The 18144-nt window shown below is 46.5% G+C and overlaps 1 protein-coding gene across 5 annotated transcripts in view; it reads left to right on the top strand.

Moving 5' to 3' along the window:
- Window positions 1-18144, top strand: part of TRAPPC9 (trafficking protein particle complex subunit 9) — a 514113-nt gene that overhangs the window by 145104 nt on the left and 350865 nt on the right. For all 5 annotated transcript variants that reach the window (XM_065895753.1, XM_065895755.1, XM_065895754.1 and 2 more), the window contains one exon: window positions 3562-3714. In XM_065895753.1, the coding sequence (XP_065751825.1) occupies window positions 3562-3714 (153 nt within the window). The remainder of the gene's footprint in view (window positions 1-3561; window positions 3715-18144) is intronic.

Below are 18144 nucleotides of genomic sequence, written 5' to 3'. Positions count from 1 at the left end.
CAAAGTGTACAAGTGTCTTGGGGAAAAAAGACTCAGTTTCTTCAGTGTCTCCTGCAGCGTTCATGCCACACCCCGCCTGCACGTTTGGGGGAGGACAGAAGCAGAGGAGAGCTGGGAGGAGGTGGCAGCGCCACACGGGGTTGGTGGGCCAGGCACTCCCGGCAGAGGGGGCAGCACGTGTGGGTGGTAGTAGGGGCACAGCGGGTGAACGTGGGGAAGGGGAGGAGGAAAGGCAGGGGTGAACCCGGACTGTTCTTCCCAAGGCATTTCAGTCCTGTCAGGACCCACGTATGATGGTGCAGCAGGAGATGCGCTGAGAGCCCTCACCTAGTTTCTGCCCGTCCATGGGAACAGAACTGAATGAGAGCCCGGGTCTTGGCGCCTGGGTTTCAGAAGTGGCCCAATAGAAGCTTTGGGAGGGGGGCCTTTGCGGGGCCTCAGTATCTTGGCCGGTATTGCCATTTCACAGAAAGGTTGGCCAGAGCTGCTGTGGCAGATGGAGAGGCTGTTTAAAGAAGTTAGCATGCACTGCTATAGTCCTGGGGCTTTGGGATCTGGGCTTCCAGCAAGCAGGGCCCGAACGGTTTTCTGCCCTGGCTTCATGTCGCCTGGTATGTCATATACCCTTCTATCCCAAATTAATCTGTAGGATTGAAAAATAAAGACAAAGAATGTATTAACCTGGTTCACACATACTTATAGAATGTGAGTTACTAGGTCATCGAGAGGATTTTGGTACCATTAGTGCTTTGGGAGGGAAGGCAGTAACTTCCGCTGTGGAGTCGGATGCTGGCAAAATACCCAGAGAGTAATATATCCAGCAGCACTAGCGGTCAGGTCAGTTTGTAAAACTTAATCAGAGGAGGCTCCTGCCACATACTCAAAAGTAAAATCATCGCCAGCAAACATCTAGAATCTGTGTGTTCCGTACAGTATTCGTTCTATAGGAGGAGGGTGATAAGACCAGCGTGTATGGAGGTGTTTCGAGTGTAATGTCCATTGAATGCGTCACACGCACAGGAGGGTGTGTAGACACATACACGCCAAGTCCAGAGTCAACCCCACGCGTCCCACTGCTCTTTAACCTGCCTGGCCTCTCCTCATCTTCAGGTCTGGTCTGATTAGCAGTCTCTCCCGGAGGTTTTCCCTGGACCTGTGGTTACTGTCAGGTGCCCAAGTGTCCCGGCCTGCAGTGATTAATCGTTCACGTTGTCCTTAAATCTTACCTCCCAGGAACCAGCACCCTCAGCAGTCCCATCACCCTTTTCCCAGCTGCCCCTCTGTGTTTAGATCATTCTGAAATGATGTAGTGATATCAGTCTACTAAAAAATCTGAACACCCTGTAAACTAGTGGAATTGGTGATGCCGCTGTACACCGGACACTTAATTGAGCACCTATTGTATGCCAGGTCCTCTCCTTCCCAGCTGGATGACCTCCAGCAAGGACGTGCACTTCCTTGGTTTCCAAGGGGGATAAACGACCACAGCTCCGCTGGGTTATTGTGAGAATTAAGTGAGATAACTCACATGTGGAAAGTGTCTGGCGTTCAGTGAATAACTAAGTAAATAAATGAATGTGATGTGGTTTCTCAACACCTCTCAAGGACGCCTCCCCTGATCTGTTCCTATTTAAGGATACCCTGAGGATAAATGTGCTCTATTAGACGTGTTCTGAGTGGAGCTCAGCCAGTTCTGGAGGGAGCACACCCCGGACAGGAAGACATGAACTTACTTTGCGTTTATAGCACAGTGTGGCCTCGTGTTCTTGCAGTTAGCAAACCTCACAGGTCTTTCTTCTTCAATATGGACCTCGATCAAGCTCCCTGTCTTCCACTGGACTCTTGCAATGTTGATTTCTGGGTCCCAGGAGGGTGACTTTATTTTTTAACCCCACCTTGATGGGCCTTCATGCAGGAAGTGAATGTCATGGCTCTAGAATCATTTGGACCTAGAATTCTGGCACTTTTCCCTAGTTTTGGACCACGGGCAAGTTACTCTCTCTAGGTGTCCGTTGCCTTATTCTGACGGAGGGGATTTAGCACAGAGAGTCGGTTTGTTTAAAGGGAGGTGGGAAGGTAACCCAGAGGCAGGGACCGCAGCAGGTTGCTCCCCTGTCTGGGACCGAGGGACAGCAGGAGGGGGGATTAGCGAGGCGGATTAGGGGACTGAGAAGTACAGCGGGAAGGCCTCCCGTTCACCTCGCTGGTGTGGAGGGATTCCTGCCCCCCAGGGCCAGGAGGATGGACACACACGTAGTGCCCAATGCTGGATGGATGGGATCACAGCCCGCCATGCAGGGAACAGAGGGAAACCAGAGGCTGCGGGGAGGCAGGCTTTGTATTGTCAACAAGGTGGGGTGTCCCCTGGTTCCCACAGGGGGCTGTGCTTGGCTGGCAGGGAACTGAAACCCACCCTCAGGGCTAAGCGGGAGCTTCGTCTGGTCCCCGGGATAGGAGGGTTGTTTGTCAGGGGACCGTATCCCCGGGAGCAGAGTCAGGAGGAGAACTTGCAGTGAGGTTGTTCCAGGCCCTCCTGGTTTCACCACATGTCAAGGCAGTGGTAATATTGGACTTGATTCTAGGCCTTAAACACCCGTTCCTCCCGGTCTGTAATGAAGCAGGGATTGTCTGGCAGGAGGGGGAGCCACACAGGTGACACAGCTGCTTCCATTTGATACAACCGGTGCCCCTCCACCCCCCACCCCGTCTCCTTCCTGGGCTCCTTCCTCCTCTCAGCACATTTCAGCTTTAGTGTACACAGTGCTTTACAGACACCACTTAGTTTAATCTGTAAAACAGCCGTGTGATGTAGGAGTTGTCACCCCCACTTCATACACAAAGAAATGTTGACATGGACGAGTCATCACTCCCCATCCAGCTCTAGGTGGTCAGAGGCAAAAAGGCGTCAAACCCAAGGCCATCTGACTCCGCAGAGCTAAGGATGCCCCCCTTTCCCCAAAAAGGCCCTTTCTGATTTTGTGTTCCTGTTTCCTGAAGAGTGTCTCTCTCCCACTAAACGTGGATCTGTTTCTCTTTAAGGTGATAGAACATAGAAAGTACTGGTTGAGCTCTGACTCTGTTCATGAGAACAAGAGTGCACGGCTCTTGTTGGGGAGAGAAAGCTGCTCCACGGGGGCAGTGCTCATAGACACAGGCCTTGGAACAGCTGTGATTCTGGAATTCTCTGGTACTTTGATCCATCACTTTTTTTCTTTTTTTTTTTTTTTTTTTTTTTTGCGGTACGCGGGCCTCTCACTGTTGTGGCCTCTCCCGTTGCGGAGCACAGGCTCCGGACGCGCAGGCTCAGCGGCCATGGCTCACGGGCCCAGCCGCTCCGCAGCATGTGGGATCTTCCCGGACCAGGGCACGAACCCGTGTCCCCTGCACCGGCAGGCGGACTCTCAATCACTGCGCCACCAGAGAAGCCCAGATCCATCACATTTTAAATGGTTTGCATCTTTCTTTGCTTTGGAAGGTGCATCCGAATTTTCTACCGGGATAGCTAAGCCTCCTGCTGCCTCAGTTGCATCCTCATTATCACCTTTATTGCTGTCATTGTAGAAAAATTATATGGTGACTTCCTGAGCTGGAAACTAGAAGAAACCCTTGCCCAGTTTCCCTTGCAACCTGGAAAGGTGGCCACTTTCACCGTCAGCATCAAAGTGAAGCTGGATTTCTCTTGCCAAGAGAATCTCCTCCAAGACCTCAGTGACGGTAAGTTCCTCCCCAGTTTTGATCAGCACATCGCGGTCCCCAGTCACATGGCAGCGATCACCATGCCTCGCGCCCCGCTGCTCTCTCGGTAACGTGCTTGTCGTTCATTAGCTCTAGCGGCTTGAGACTTCTCCTGGGCACGTACTTAATGAGTGAGTTACTCTGCACAGGGAAAGTAATAAAAGTACTTTTCAGTTGAACGATTTCTTAATTCACGCTCTTTACTATTTTGTTCTCATTTGCCAGGAGGTCATCCTAAATTAGTGGAATGTAGGAATTACTGCATTTTTCTTCAAGCATAACTGCTGTGATCCCTTAGACATCTAATTAGCTGTGATTATGAAGTTCTACTTCAAAGTCTAATGATTTCTATAAGGAAATAGAGTGTGGAGAAAAATGAGAATTTATTTTTGTTATAACATTAGGACTAGCTGATTAGGGGTAAGATTCCATAGATTAATTATGTCCGATGATACAGCATGCATTCATGCTTTCATTGGGAGTCATCGTGGGGCGTGTTAGTTAGCTCAGGCTGCCACAAGAGAATACCACAGACAGTATGGCTACAATTACAAACTTCTTTTCTCATAGCTGTGGAGGCTCGAAGTCTGAGATCAAGGTGCCAGCATGGGCAGGTTCTGGTGAGGGCCCTTTGCTGGCTTGCACACAGCTGCCTTCTCACTGTGTCCTCACGCGGCAGAGCGAGCCTGGTGTCTCTTCCCCTTCTTAGAAGGACGCCAGTTTTATCAGACTAAGGCCCCACCCTGTGGCCTCATTTAACTTTTGTTACCTCCTCACGGGCCCTGTCTTCAATAATAGTCACAGTGGAGGTTAGGGCTTCACCATACGAATTTGGGGGGCCACATTCAGTCAAAGGGTGTTATTGGAGACGGTCAACGGATTCTGTTACTAGAACTTAGCAACTATGTGACTTTGACTTCTTTGTGCCTTAATCTGATAAGATGACAGTAATACCCATTTCTACAGTTGTTGTGAGGATTTGCCCTTCACCTGGAACATGGTAAGGGGTCAACAAGTGTTAGTTATACCCCCCCCCCACCCCCATCACAGATTTATGACATTACAAGACATTTAATCACCTCTTATTAGAGACAAGCACTTGACCGGGCTCTTGGAAAACAGAGATGAGTGAGTCAAGGTCTGTTCCCTGGGCAGTAGTAATAACAGCAGCTAACATTTAAGAGGTGTGCATAGATCAACTCGCTGAACCCTCACAGCAGCCCTATGAAATAGGTGCTATTAATAGCTCCGTTTTACAAATAGGGACAGTAAGGCACAGAGAGGCTGTACAGTTTTTCCAAGGTCACACAGCTAGGAAGTGGCAAAGCTGGGTTGTGAAGCCAGGCAGCCCGGCTCCAGAGTCTGTCCTCGTAACTGCTCTGTGGCCTGTTGGTGCCCAGAGGGTCAGCCAGAAAAATAAATCTGTGATTGGAACACCCTGAGACTCAGGGGTGTAACTGAGATGCAGCTCACTTTGTCAGTAGGGTCCTGCAGGGAGGGCCTCCCAGAGCTGGGGTGTGACTTGGGCCTGAACTGGGGAGTATCCTAGAAGAAGAAAAAAGCCTGTGCTCCACAGGCCTTTCAAGGAGCAGCAGGTACCGAGGCCCGGAGATCTCTGGCCAGTGGTGCAGTGGGATTCACCTCCAGAGACTAGATGGACATACGTGTGGACGCAGACCTGATTATTCACATCTCATTTCAGTTGTCTCCCCGGTGGAGAGGCTACCCGGACCGCGTCGGCTGGGTCAGCACGCCCCGCCCACTGTCATTCTTGTCGGGTCCCCCCACATTATGGACAGCTCCTGTTCCCTGGAAGCGTCTTGTTTGGTTTTTCCTGTCCTGCTGCCTCTGTCCTTTACCTTAGAAGTTTCACAGGGAGAAGGACCTCATCTGTCTTACTCAGGAGGTCCTGTATTCACATTACCTAGACGGCATACCTGGAGGGAGGGGAGTGGATGAGCTCCTCTTCCCCTCCCCCCTCGGTGTGGCGGCTCCTCCCTCCTGACCTCGTCTGACCCTAATGACCTCCCAAAGGCCCCGCCTCCTAGTGCTGTCACATTGGGGTTAGGGCTTCAACACAGGGATTCTGGGGGGACACCTACTCTAAGTCCATAGCACGCTCCATGAAATTTCTTCTCCTGTACTCTCTGGAGTGTTTAAATAACATTTATATTATTAATGCAGGTAGGAAAATAAGTTTACTGTTGGACACACTAGAAATGGAAAATGTCATGTGGATTTAACATTATACCAGAACTCAAAAAGTATCAGATGAAATGGATATTCTTTTCTGTCTCTAAATGGCTTTGTACCACTGGACTGCATCTTTCTATAAGTAGACAGAGGGTTACAGACAGAGTTTCTGACTTTTCTTTTTCCCAGGAAGGGAGTTTAGCAGAATCAGTGGTGCCTGACACCTGTCCAGGGAATGCTTGATGAGTTGTTATCCCAGGGGTCTGTCTGGGCAAGTGGATGCCTAGCTGAGACCATCTGGATGTGAGACGTGAGGGAAAGCTGATCGTTACTTGTGTTGCTGACATTTGGGGCAGGCTACTCCTGAGAGAGAGCAAATGGAAGGCCTCCAGGTGGAGGCTGAAGCTGCTTTTATTTTGGTGGCTCCTTGAGTTTATGTGTGCAATGTGGACATATTTTGTTATGTTTCTGCCTTTAGTTACAGAGCTCTGAAGGATTGTCTCTGCCCTCTGTGCTGAAAGTAAAATTGCAACTTGGGATTTATAGTCTGAAAATACCTTCTTCTCTCTTTTAAAATAAAACCAAAGAGAGCTAGAAGTAGGTTTACCAAGTGGTTTGTAAATGTAAGGCTGGCCTAGGTTCCTGTCAGTTAGATATAGTACAGGTGTGCAACAGAGCATGGTTATAATTAATTAGATGCCCTCTTGGGCTTCCCTGGTGGTGCAGTGGTTAAGGATCTGCCTGCCAGTGCAGGGGACACGGGTACGAGCCCTGGTTCAGGAAGATCCCACATGCCGCAGAGCAACTAAGCCCGTGCACCACAGCTGCTGAGCCTGCGCTCTAGAGCCTGTGAGCCGCAACTACGGAAGTCTGTGCACCTAGACCCCATGCTCCACGACAGGAGGAGCCACCGCAATGAGAAGCCCACGCACCACAACGAAAAGTAGCCCCCGCTCACTGCAACTAGAGAAAGCCTGCGTGCAGCAACGAAGACCCAATGCAGCCAAAAATTAAATAAATAAATAAATAAAAATTAGATGCCCTCTTTATTTATTTTTGTACTGATATATGTGTTTTTATTTTTGTAATACAGTATCATAGTTTATGGTATTTATAGTAGAACAGAATTAGAATATACTTCTTATTTTAGATTTTTTGTTTTTGTTTTTGATGTGGACCATTTTTTAAAGTCTTTACTCAATTTGTTACAATATTGCTTTTGTTCTGTTTCGGCTCTTTGGCCCCGAGGCATGTGAAATCCTAGCTCCCCGACCAGGGGTCCAGGGATCGAACCCACCTGCATTGGAAGGCGAAGTCCTAACCACTGGACTGCCAGGGAAGTCCCAGAATATACTTTTTTATAGTGTGTTAAAGTAATATACTTTTACATAAATTTGCATTAATGTATCTAGTGGTCTGGCAAATACAGTATTCTAAGTGAGATGCCCTCTCTATTGATAATGGTTAATAGACACTCCGGCTGGTCATTTACATAGCAAATCGTAGAGTTTTGAGACACAGAATCTTAATGTCCACACCCGGGCAAGCTCTGTAGAGGAAAGAAAAAGTTGGACACCAAGGCCCACAAAGGACTTCTGCAGAGTCTGGTCGGTGGATAATGAATGCATTGCTCCGTGTAGTTCAGTCTGAGCGACCTGGAGCCTGTGGTTTAGCCCTTATTTGGAGACAGCTGTACACTCAGTGGCAGAGGCTCCTTTGTGGCCTCTTGCAACTGGGAGATGCCCCACGGGTGGCACTTGGTCTGACAGTTTCAGAACCTCCAGCCGGGGACCCCTGTGGACCCACCTGGCTTTTTAGGCAGGGACTCACATTAACTATGGTTACTGAAACTAGATGCCATTTAAAAAACTTACAGAAATAAATGTAGCTGTCATGCAAAGCAGGACACTGGATCCAGTGTGGGCTGTAGACAGATGGAAGAGAATTAATATCTGTTGAGCGTTGTCAGATGCCACATATCAGGTCTGGACCAGCGACTTTATTTGCATTATTTCTATTTAACCTTCCCGACAACTCTATAAAGTAGATGACTCCATTTTGTAAAGGCAGGTGGGAGGACTATTCTGGATTAAAGGACATGGAAGAGATCTAACAACCAAGTGCTATGTGCAATCCTTAATCGTATCCCGGATTAAAAAGAGACCCTGAAGACATCTTTGGGACCTCAGGATCCTGGCTGGGGCAAGAGAGAATCGGGTGTCTCAGTACTCGTCCCGCACAGCTGAGGAAGTATGGTCCTCGCTCCCACGTGCACCGCCCCCCGGGAGGAGCCCTGGGCTGACTCCGTCTCTCTGGGCACTGAGCTGCCGCCTTCGGGGAGGGTGACGTGGGTAGAGTCAGGCGGTGTCCCCGACCCTCTTCAGTGCGTCCAGTCTCAGAGTTTTGTGTGCTGGGCCTTCTCTGTTGGACCCCTGGACCCCCACCGAGGCCCTCTCGTGTGTGGGTGATGGCCCAAATTGGCGTTCTTTGGGGAGAAGATGGCAGAAAACTCTTATTCTGCCACGATGATGATGCCACTCTCTGCAAAAGCGATTTTAAACTGTTTTCAGTGATTGTTGTGGCAGAGATAGCGTTGGTATGCTGAAACTGTGTGTGAATGTGGAATTAAGTATATGATCAATTCTGTGATAATCTAATTCTAGCATCTGAATCTGGTCCTGAGCGAGGGTTCTCATTTGGAAGAGATAACTGATGTAAGATGATAGAGATGAAGTAAAAACCTTGTAGTTTGGAATTTAAATAAAAGATATCAGTAAGAGATTATGGCATATTTAAAGATCTGTCTATCTGTCTACTCCAAGGCCTGGAAACCCAGCAGCCCAGCAGCAGTGAGCATTCCTAGCGCCCACATCATGGTGTTGAAAGAAACCAGGGCTTCTTGGAGAAGTGGCCACTTGCAGGTCTGGAGCAGGAACTGTCTGTAGTGAGGTGATCTGGGAACATCCTGTGAAACCTACAGCAGGGAAGCTGTCAGAGTGGATTTACTAAAGCTGCGTTAGGAGGACCCAACGTGAAGAGGCTGCAGCTGGCAGTCTGAGCACCAGCAGGGGCGATACCTGCGTTCAGTCTTGGGTGCTGAGTGCCGTTAGAAAGAATTGCCAACCTTTGGCGAGTGATGGGGAACCTATTCATTATTTTAAAAATGATAGGTAACGAGTATTCTGCCTTCCATACAGACGTACGGTTGGACAACCTAAGAGTTGATGAGGGCAGTTTCTCTTTATAGACGTATGACCGCTAACACTTGAGAAGGGACGATAGCATTAGAAACTCTCCACTTTGCAGCTCCTGATAGATTATGGGTTGAGACCATGAGCATCTACACAGCAAAATAAGAGACAGGCAGGCATTATGTTCTTCCTGATGGGAGAGCACACACCTCCCATGAGTTAGTGTTGCCCCCGAATCACACCCGAGGCTGATCAACACTCCAGCTCTCACTACCAGTTCACAGGAATCCTGCTGACAGAAAAACCTGTGAAGCTACTCCATTTCAGACTACGGTTAACTCTGCAAACAACGTGGTTTCTTCAACGAGTAAATGACAAGAGAATACAAGGGATGAAGCCCTGGAGATGGATGGTGGGGATGGTTTCTAGCTGTGGGACGCTGCCACCTCTCACAGCCATTCTGAAACAGCGTTTTGGGCCTGCGACGCTGTTTCTCTCCGCGGGCAGTGTCTGTCCATCCTTCGTGGCCTGCCGATCCCCACCTTATCACTTCCTCTCTTTATCACTTCCTCACGGCCCCTCCCTCGTGCTCGCTCATGGCCCGTGTGTCCCCTCGACACCTCTGAATGCTGTCACAGTTTCACTTCACGGTTCTCTACTCCCAATACCCAGCACAGGGCCTGGGCTCAGAGAAGATCCCAGTAAATATTTATGGAGTTGAGGGGATGAAAGGAATGTTGTGGAGCCAGATTGAGTGGTCCTGACCCTGAGTTCAGGGAGGGGAGAGCCGTCTGGGTGGGGATAGCCAGGGGTCTTCGAACAGCGCCTGGCTGCGGCGTGAGCTGGACGCAGTGGGCAGGGATGGAGGCGGTGGGGTTGGGTATTCAGGAGAAGGAGGGCGTCCTGGTTGGAATGGTAGGTTCAGGCAGCTGTGGAAGGCCCGAAACTCCAGGGGAGTAACTCAGACTTCATTGGAAGATACTGGAGAGTCCCTGAAAGTTTTTTGAAAAAAGGTTGATGTGATGGAGAATGTTGGGAGAAGGTGGGTGGGCAGATTGGAGGGGTAGCCCGAGATTCACCTGGTGTGATAGGTGACAGGTGTGAGGGTTCAAGGGTGAGGCACGCAGGTCTTAAGCAGGAGAGAGCCAGGTGGGCAGGAGAGGAAGGGATTCAGAAGACTGGCGCTGAGTCTCTACCTGGAGGGCGTCCTTCCCACCCTTCCCCGCGGCCGTCGCTGGAGGCCTCCCGTGTTTGTAGCACAGGATTTAGGAGCTGGTCCAGCATTTGGTGAGCTATTGGAATTTGTTCTGCTCCCCACGGAAATGCTTCTTGCCTGAAATGTCTCTTGTTTGTTAAGCTAAAGACAAACTCTGCCTGTGGGAAGTTTGAATCATTTCAGTTTCTTTGTCCAGAGTTGGAGATTTGGGTTAAAAAAAAGCCATGTTTACAATTGGCATTTCGTTATGTTTTGCTTCTTCATAATTTGATATGAGATGCTTCGGCTTATCATTGTGGCCTGGGATTGGTTTTATTTGAGAGTCGTCGCTGTGGAATCTTCTGTGTTCCCTTTCCTACCTTGTCTCTCTCCCCGATGACTGCCTGAAACCAGGGCATCACTGAGTGTCTTTGCCCTGGTCTGCCGCTCTCCTCAAAAGGAAATACTAATTTTTGGGAAACTCCGTCTTACTTTTTAAGGAACGGTGACTCATCCTGAATTACTCAGAAACCAAAGACAAAGGTGGTTGGAATCTTAATGTCAGAAGATTTCTCTTTTTCTTTATAATTCCTAGATGCCTGAGGCTTTCATAAACATATGTGATTTTAAAGAAGATTTTCTTGAAACCTGGGTTTTTTTTCTGAGGCTACAGAGTATGGAGGCTGGAAGGAGACGAAGCTGTACTGAGTGGCCCCCGCGTCGGGGCATGTGATGGAGGTGCTGAGGTTCTATCTCTAACCCTGAGAGGTGGCTGGACGGTGACCTCCGAGTTTGGGCTCTGTACCCCTAGCTCTGTGGTTCCCCTCGGCTGTACCGGCTCCTAGCTGCTGAAACTGTCTGCATTTTTGGTCTTTCTCACTATAGCAACCCCATCCTGAGGGCAGGGCCAGGGACATCTTTGTCTTTTTTTTTTTTTTTTGGCCGCGCTGTGTGGCATGTGGGATTTTAGTTCCCCAGCCGGGGATTGAACCCACACCCCCTGCACTGGAAGTGCGGAGTCTTAACCACTGGACCGCCAGGGAGGTCCCCATCTTTGTTTTTTAATTCCAGCTCCCAGCCTGGAGGCGGCTCCTCCCTCCTCATCTTGCTTTTCCTTCTTCCTCATGGCAGCTCTTGGTCAGTTCCATTTGCTGCTTCCTCCTTTCCTTCTTGACCACTACAGAGTGGAATTGCTCAGGGCTCCAGCCGAGATCCTCGTCTTCTTTCCTTCTAAGTTCGCTCTCTCACAACTTTCTTATCTTCCACATGGAGTCAGTGACTGTCTCCCGCACCCCACCCCCTGGCCAGACCTCTTCTCTGTACTCCTGGTCCGCGGATCCGACCGTGTGCTCCGAAGGCTCTAGGTTTTGGGGAAAAAGCGGCAGGTGAAGCTGGGGGGAGGTTTGCTTGGTGGCTGCCGTTCCCCTCCCGCAGCCGTGGGGGGCTTTTATCCCTGTCCTCGTGTTGCAGTCTGTGCTCTTCCCCTGCAGATGAAGGCTTGGACCCCACAGGGAGAGGGGAGGGGCTGGTGTGGGGCAGTGGCTCTGGTCCCCTCCCAACCGGCCCCAAGAGGAGCCCTCAGGATCCTTTTCCTGGGGGAGAAGCCTGCATGGCGCGGACAGCAGCCCCCAGGGAGACTTCCTGCTCTCATAGCCCATGTCAGACGTTTAGCAGTTCATTAACAGCGTCTAGCTGAACCTTTTGCCTGGCTTTCATGACCCACATAGGCACGCGTGCTGGGGTCCTGCTTCTCCCTGTAGGTGCCTGTCCACAGATTTCAGGTTAGTTTCCCCTGTGACTTCACTTCTCTGATCAGTTCAGGAAAAGTTAATTTCCAGTTTATCCAGCTTTTTTCTTAAGGATGGAAGCAGTGCTTTTCTCAAATCTCAGCATTTCTAAGCGGTAATCAGAAGCCCACAGCCTTTATTTTAAATCAGACCTCCAGTCATTTTTGGACTGTGTCGGCCATTTGTCAGACTACACACTGCTTTTGTGTTCAGTGGGTTATCTGCTTTTGTTCTGAAGGAAAAGGTTAATGATGCACCTGACAGCCTGCCCATCGTTATATTTAGCCCGCATCACCCACCAGCCTTCTGACTCACAAACCGTAATTTCACAGCACGATGGCTCAGCTGAGGGAAAGGTCAGGCTGTTTCTGCTTCCTGGGGCTCTCGGGAGCATATCTGAGTGAGACAGAAAGCTGAGTTCTTGCCCGGCCGTCTAATAAGCTGTGGAGGGGCGCTGATCCCGTGGTCCCTGTTAGTCTGCAGGTGGGATGGTTGACTCAGCTCTGATTTAAATTCAGGTTGGAAAATAACTTGCTAAACCACCAGGAGCGAATGAAAACCCAGGTGTTTGTCATTCATCAGCAACAGGTGATCCTATTGCAGGCGACCAGGGCTGAGGTCTTCTGGATCATTGATCTCCCTGTTCGCATCACTGCCTTTGCAGTCAAGCTGGTGGTGACTCACTGGGAAACAAATGAGGTAGGTGTTCAGTTGAGGTGATTTAAAAAGGTTTTCCCGCTGCAGAGAGAAAGGGGTGATTTCTGTGGATCACCGCAGGCTGGTATACTTCGAGCTCATGCTTGTGATTGCACCAGGTCTTATCAATTTTGTTTTCTAAGTCTCTACACATCCACCATCACTGCTCGGCTTAAAGCCCGGATAATTTCTCATCTGCACCATGCTGGGAGCCTTCTGACTGGTCTCCCAGCAGCTCATTTTGCGCCCTCTTCGCCGTCTTCCATGTTTTCCCTGCAGTCCTTTCTCCAGAGCAGAATCTGTTATGTCCTTCTTCTGCCGTGCACCTTCCAAGGGCTTTCCATCGCCCTCAGATAAAGCCTCAAGTCTGGCTTGTGTGGTCTTGCCCTGGCCCGCCTGTGTGGCCTGCTTGCCCACCCGTCTCTTCTCCCTCGTTTGGTTTGTGTTCCAGAAGTACTGAATGACTTGTATTTCTGACTTGCCATACGCCCTCTTGCGCCTCTTGCCTTTGAGTGTAGGCCGGTAGACTCGAACTCTGCTGCAGGTTGGAATCAGCTGGGGATGTTTAAAAGCTCTGCCTGGCTTCCACCCTAGACCTTGTGACTTCATAGGCATGGGGTGTGACCTGGGTGTCAGGATGTCCTAAAGTGTCCCAAATGATTCTTATAAGCATCGGAGTTTGGGAACCATTGACATAGACTTTCTCCCTAAACAACGTACTCTCTGAGTCTCCTGCCCTTCCTCAGGCAGACACAATGGCTGCTCATTTTCTCTTTCCTCTGAGAAGCTTTGCAATCTGCTGGGATATTGCATCACCCTTTAGATGACTGTTCAGGAGCTGTTTGGATACTTTCTGTCCTTTGGTCTTAAATTTTAGAATCAGTTTGTCATGTTCCTCACGGTAGCCTGTTAGAATATCGACTGGGACTGCATTGAACCTGTGGGTCAATTTGGGAGAAGATGGATACTTTTATGAGACTTAGTATTCATAGCTATGAATATTGCCTCTTCGTATATTTGTCTTCTTTCATGTCTTTCAATAACATTTTCTAATTTTACTGTGATGGTCTATAGTATTCTTCTAGAGTTATTCCTAGGTATCTTTATTATAAATGGTATTTTTGAGTCCTTTTCAGTGGAAGTATAACTTACATGCAGTCATGAGCACAGTCGTGTACAGCGTGGTGAATTTATTTTTATTTATTTAACAGACCTTTATTGGAGTATAATTGCTCCACAATACTGTGTTAGTTTCTGTTGGACACCAAAGTGAATCAGCCGTATGCCTACACATGTCCCCATATGCCCTCCCTCTTGAGCCTCCCTACCCCACCCCTCTGGGTCATTGCAAAGCACCGAGCTGGTCTCCCTGTGCTGTGCTGCTGCTTCCCACCAGCCAGCTATTTTACATTCGGTAGCATATATATGTTGATGCTACTCTCACTTTGCCCCAGCCTCGCCCTCCCAACCCATGTTCTTAAGTCCATTTTCTACGTCTACCTCTTTATTCCTGCCCTGCAACTAGGTTTATCAGTACCATTTTTTTTTTTTTTAGATTCCATATATATGTGTTAGCAAACGGTATTTGTTTTTCTGACTTACTTCACTCTGTATGACAGACTCTAGGTCCATCCACCTCACTATAAATAATTCAATTTCGTTTCTTTTTATGGCTGAGTAATATTCCACTGTATATATGTGCCACATCTTCTTTATCCATTCATCTGTCGATGGACATTTAGGTTGGTTCCATGTCCTGGCTATTGTAAATAGAGCTGCAGTGAACATTTTGGTACATGTCTCTTTTTGAATTATGGTTTTCTCAGGGTACATGCCCAGTAGTGGGATTGCTGGATCGTATGGTAGTTCTATTTTTAGTTTTTTAAGGAACCTGCATACTGTTCTCCATAGTGGCTGTATCAATTTACATTCCCACAAACAGTGCAGGAGGGTTCCCTTTTCTCCACACCCTCTCCAGCATTTGTCATTTGTAGATTTTCTGATGATGCCCATTCTGACTGGTGTGAGGTGATACCGCAGTGTAGTTTTGATTTGCATTTCTCTAATAATTAGTGATGTTGAGCATCTTTTCATGTGCCTCTTGGCCGTCTGTATGTCTTCCTTGGTGAAATGTCTATTTAGGTCTTCTGCCCATTTTTTAACTGGATTGTTTGTTTGTTTTTTGATACTGAGCTCCATGAGCTGTTTGTATGTTTTAGAGATTAATCCTTTGTTGTTTCATTTGCAAATATTTTCTCCCATTCTGAGGGTTGTCTTTTTGTCTTGTTTATGGTTTCCTTTGCTGTGTAAAAGCTTTTAAGTTTAATTAAATCCCATTTGTTTATTTTTGTTTTTATTTCTGTTACTCTAAGAGGTGGGTCAAAAAAGATCTTGCTGTGGTTTATGTCAGAGTGTTTTTCCTATGTTTTTGTCTAAAAGTTTTATAGTGTCTGTTCTTACATTTAAGTCTTTAATCCATTTGGAGTTTATTTTTGTGTATGGTGTTAGGAAGTGTTCTAATTTCATTCTTTTACATGTAGCTTCCAGTTTTCCCAGCACCACTTATTGAAGAGGCTGTCTTTTCTCCATTGTATGTTCTTGCCTCCTTTGTCGTAAATTAGGTTCCCATATGTGTGTGGGTTTATCTCTGGGCATTCTATCCTGTACCGTTGAAGTCAGGGAGCCTGATTTCTCCAACTCCGTTTTTCTTTCTCAAGATTGCTTTCGCTATTTGGGGTCTTCTTTGTTTCCATACAAATTGTAAGATTTTTTGTTCTAATTCTGTGAAGAATACCATTGGTAGTTTGATAGGGATTGCACTGAATCTGTAGATTGCTTTGGATAGTATAGTCATTTTCACAATATTGATTCTTCCAATCCAAGAACATGGTATATTTCACCATCTCTTTATGTCATCTTTGATTTCTTTCATCAGTGTTTTAGTTTTCTAAGTAGAGGTCTTTTGCCTCCTTAGGCAGGTTTATTCCTAGGTATTTTATTCTTTTTGTTTCAGTGGTAAATGGGAGTGTTCCCTTAATTTCTCTCTCTGATTTTTCGTTGTTGGTGTGTAGGAATGCCAGAGATTTTTGTGCATTAATTTTGTATTCTGCAGCCTTACAAAATTCATTGATTAGTTCTGGTAGTTTTCTGGTGGCATCTTTAGGATTTTCTGTGTATAGTATCATGTTATCAGCAAACAGTACAGTTTTACTTATTCTTTTCCAATTTGTATTCCTTTTATTTCTTTCTCTTCTCTGATTGCTGTGGCTGGGACTTCCAAAACTATGTTGAATGATAGTGGTGAGAGTGGACATCCTTGTCTTCTTCCTGATCTTAGAGGAAGTGCTTTCAGTTTTTCACCATTGAGTATGATGCTTGCTGTGGGTTTGTCGTATATGGCCTATATTACGTTGGGGTAGGTGCCCTCTATGCCCATTTTCTGGAGAGTTTTTATCATAAATAGGTATTGAATTTTGTCAAAAGATTTTTCTGCATCTATTGAGATGATCATATGGTTTTTATTCCTTAATTTGTTAATGTGGTGTATCACATTGATTGATTTGCGTATATTGAGGAATCCTTGCATCCTGGGATAAATCCCACTTGATCATGGTGTATGATCCTTTTAATGTGCTCTTGGGTTCTGTTTGCTACTGTTTTGCTCGGGATTTTTGCATCTGTGTTCATGAGTGATATTGGTCTATAACTTTCTTTTTTTGTGACCTCTCTGTCTGGTTTTGGTATCAGGGTGATGGTGGCCTCATAGAATGAATTTGGGAGTGTTCCTCCCTCTGCTATATTTTGGAAGAGTTTGAGAAGGATAGGTGTTAGCTCTTCCCTAAATGTTTGATAGAATTCACCTGTGAAGCCCTCTGGTCCTGGACTTCTCTTTATTGGAAGATTTTTAATTATGGTTTCAATTTCATTGCTTGTGATAGGTCTGTTTATGTTTTCTAATTCTTCCTGGTTCAGTCTTGGAAAATTGTACCTTTCCAAAAATTTGTCCATTTCTTCATGGTTGTCCATTATATTGGCATATAGTTGTTTTGTAGTAGTCTCTTAAAATCTTTTGTATTTCCACAGTGTCAGTTGTGATTTCTCCTTTTTCATTTCTAATTTTATTGATTTGTGTCCTCTCCCTTTTTTTCTTGATGAGTCTGGCTAAGAGTTTATCAATTTTGTTTATCTTCTCAAAGAACCAGCTTTTCGTTTTATTGATCTTTGCTATTGTTCTCTTCATTTCTATTTCATTTATTTCTGCTCTGATCTTTATGATTTCTTTCCTTCTACTGACTTTGGGTTTTCTTTGTTCTTCTTTCTCTAGTTGTTTTAAGTGTGGGGCTAGACTGTTTATTTGAGATTTTTCTTGTTTCTTGAGGTGAGATTGTACTGCTATAAACTTCCCTCTTAGAACTGCTTTTGCTGCGTGCCATAGGTTTTGGGTCATCGTGTTTTCATTGTCATTTGTTTCTATGTGTTTTTTAATTTCTTCTTTGATTTCTTCACTGATCTCTTGGTTATTTAGTAGCACACTGTTTAGCCTCCATGTATTTGTGTTTTCTACAGTTTTTTTTCCTGTAATTGATTTCCAGTCTCATAGTGCTGTGGTCAGAAAAGATGCTTGATACGATTTCGGTTTCCTTAAATTTTCTGAGGCTTGATTTGTGACCCAAGATGTGATCTATCCTGGAGAATGTTCTGTGCACACTTGAGAAGAAAGTGTATTCTGCCACTTCTGGGTGGAATGTTCTATAAATATCAATTAGATCTATCTGGTCTATTGTGTCATTTAAAGCTGGTGTTTCCTTATTTATTTTCTGTTTGGATAATCTGTCCATCGGTGTAAGTGGGGTGTTAAAGTCCCCTACTATTATTGTGTTAACTGTTGATTTCTCCTTTCATGGTTGTTAGCATTTGCCTTATGTATTGAGGTGCTCCTATGTTGGGTCCATAAACATTTATAATTGTTATATCTTCTTCTTAGATTGATCCTTTGATCATTATGTAGTGTCCCTCCTTATCTCTTGTAACAGTGTTTATTTTAAAGTCTATTTTATCTGATACAAGGATTGCTACTCCAGCTTTCTTTTGATTTCCACTTGCATGCAATATCTTTTTCCATCCCTTCACTTGCAGTCTGTAAATGTCCCTAGGTCTGAAGTGGATCTCTTGTAGACAGCATATATATGGGTCTTGTTTTTGTATCCATTCATCCAGTCTGTCTGTGTCTTTTTGGTTGGGGCATTAATCCGTTTTCATTCAAGGTTATTACCAATATGTATGTTCCTGTTACCATTTTCTTAATTGTTTTGGTTTTTTTTTTTTTTTGTGGTATGTGGGCCTTTCA

Source organism: Phocoena phocoena, chromosome 17 (genome assembly GCF_963924675.1).
Source record: "Phocoena phocoena chromosome 17, mPhoPho1.1, whole genome shotgun sequence".
NCBI lineage: Eukaryota > Metazoa > Chordata > Mammalia > Artiodactyla > Phocoenidae > Phocoena > Phocoena phocoena.
The sequence above is the reverse complement of the archived record's forward strand: the minus strand, read 5'-3'. Positions and strand labels throughout refer to the sequence as shown.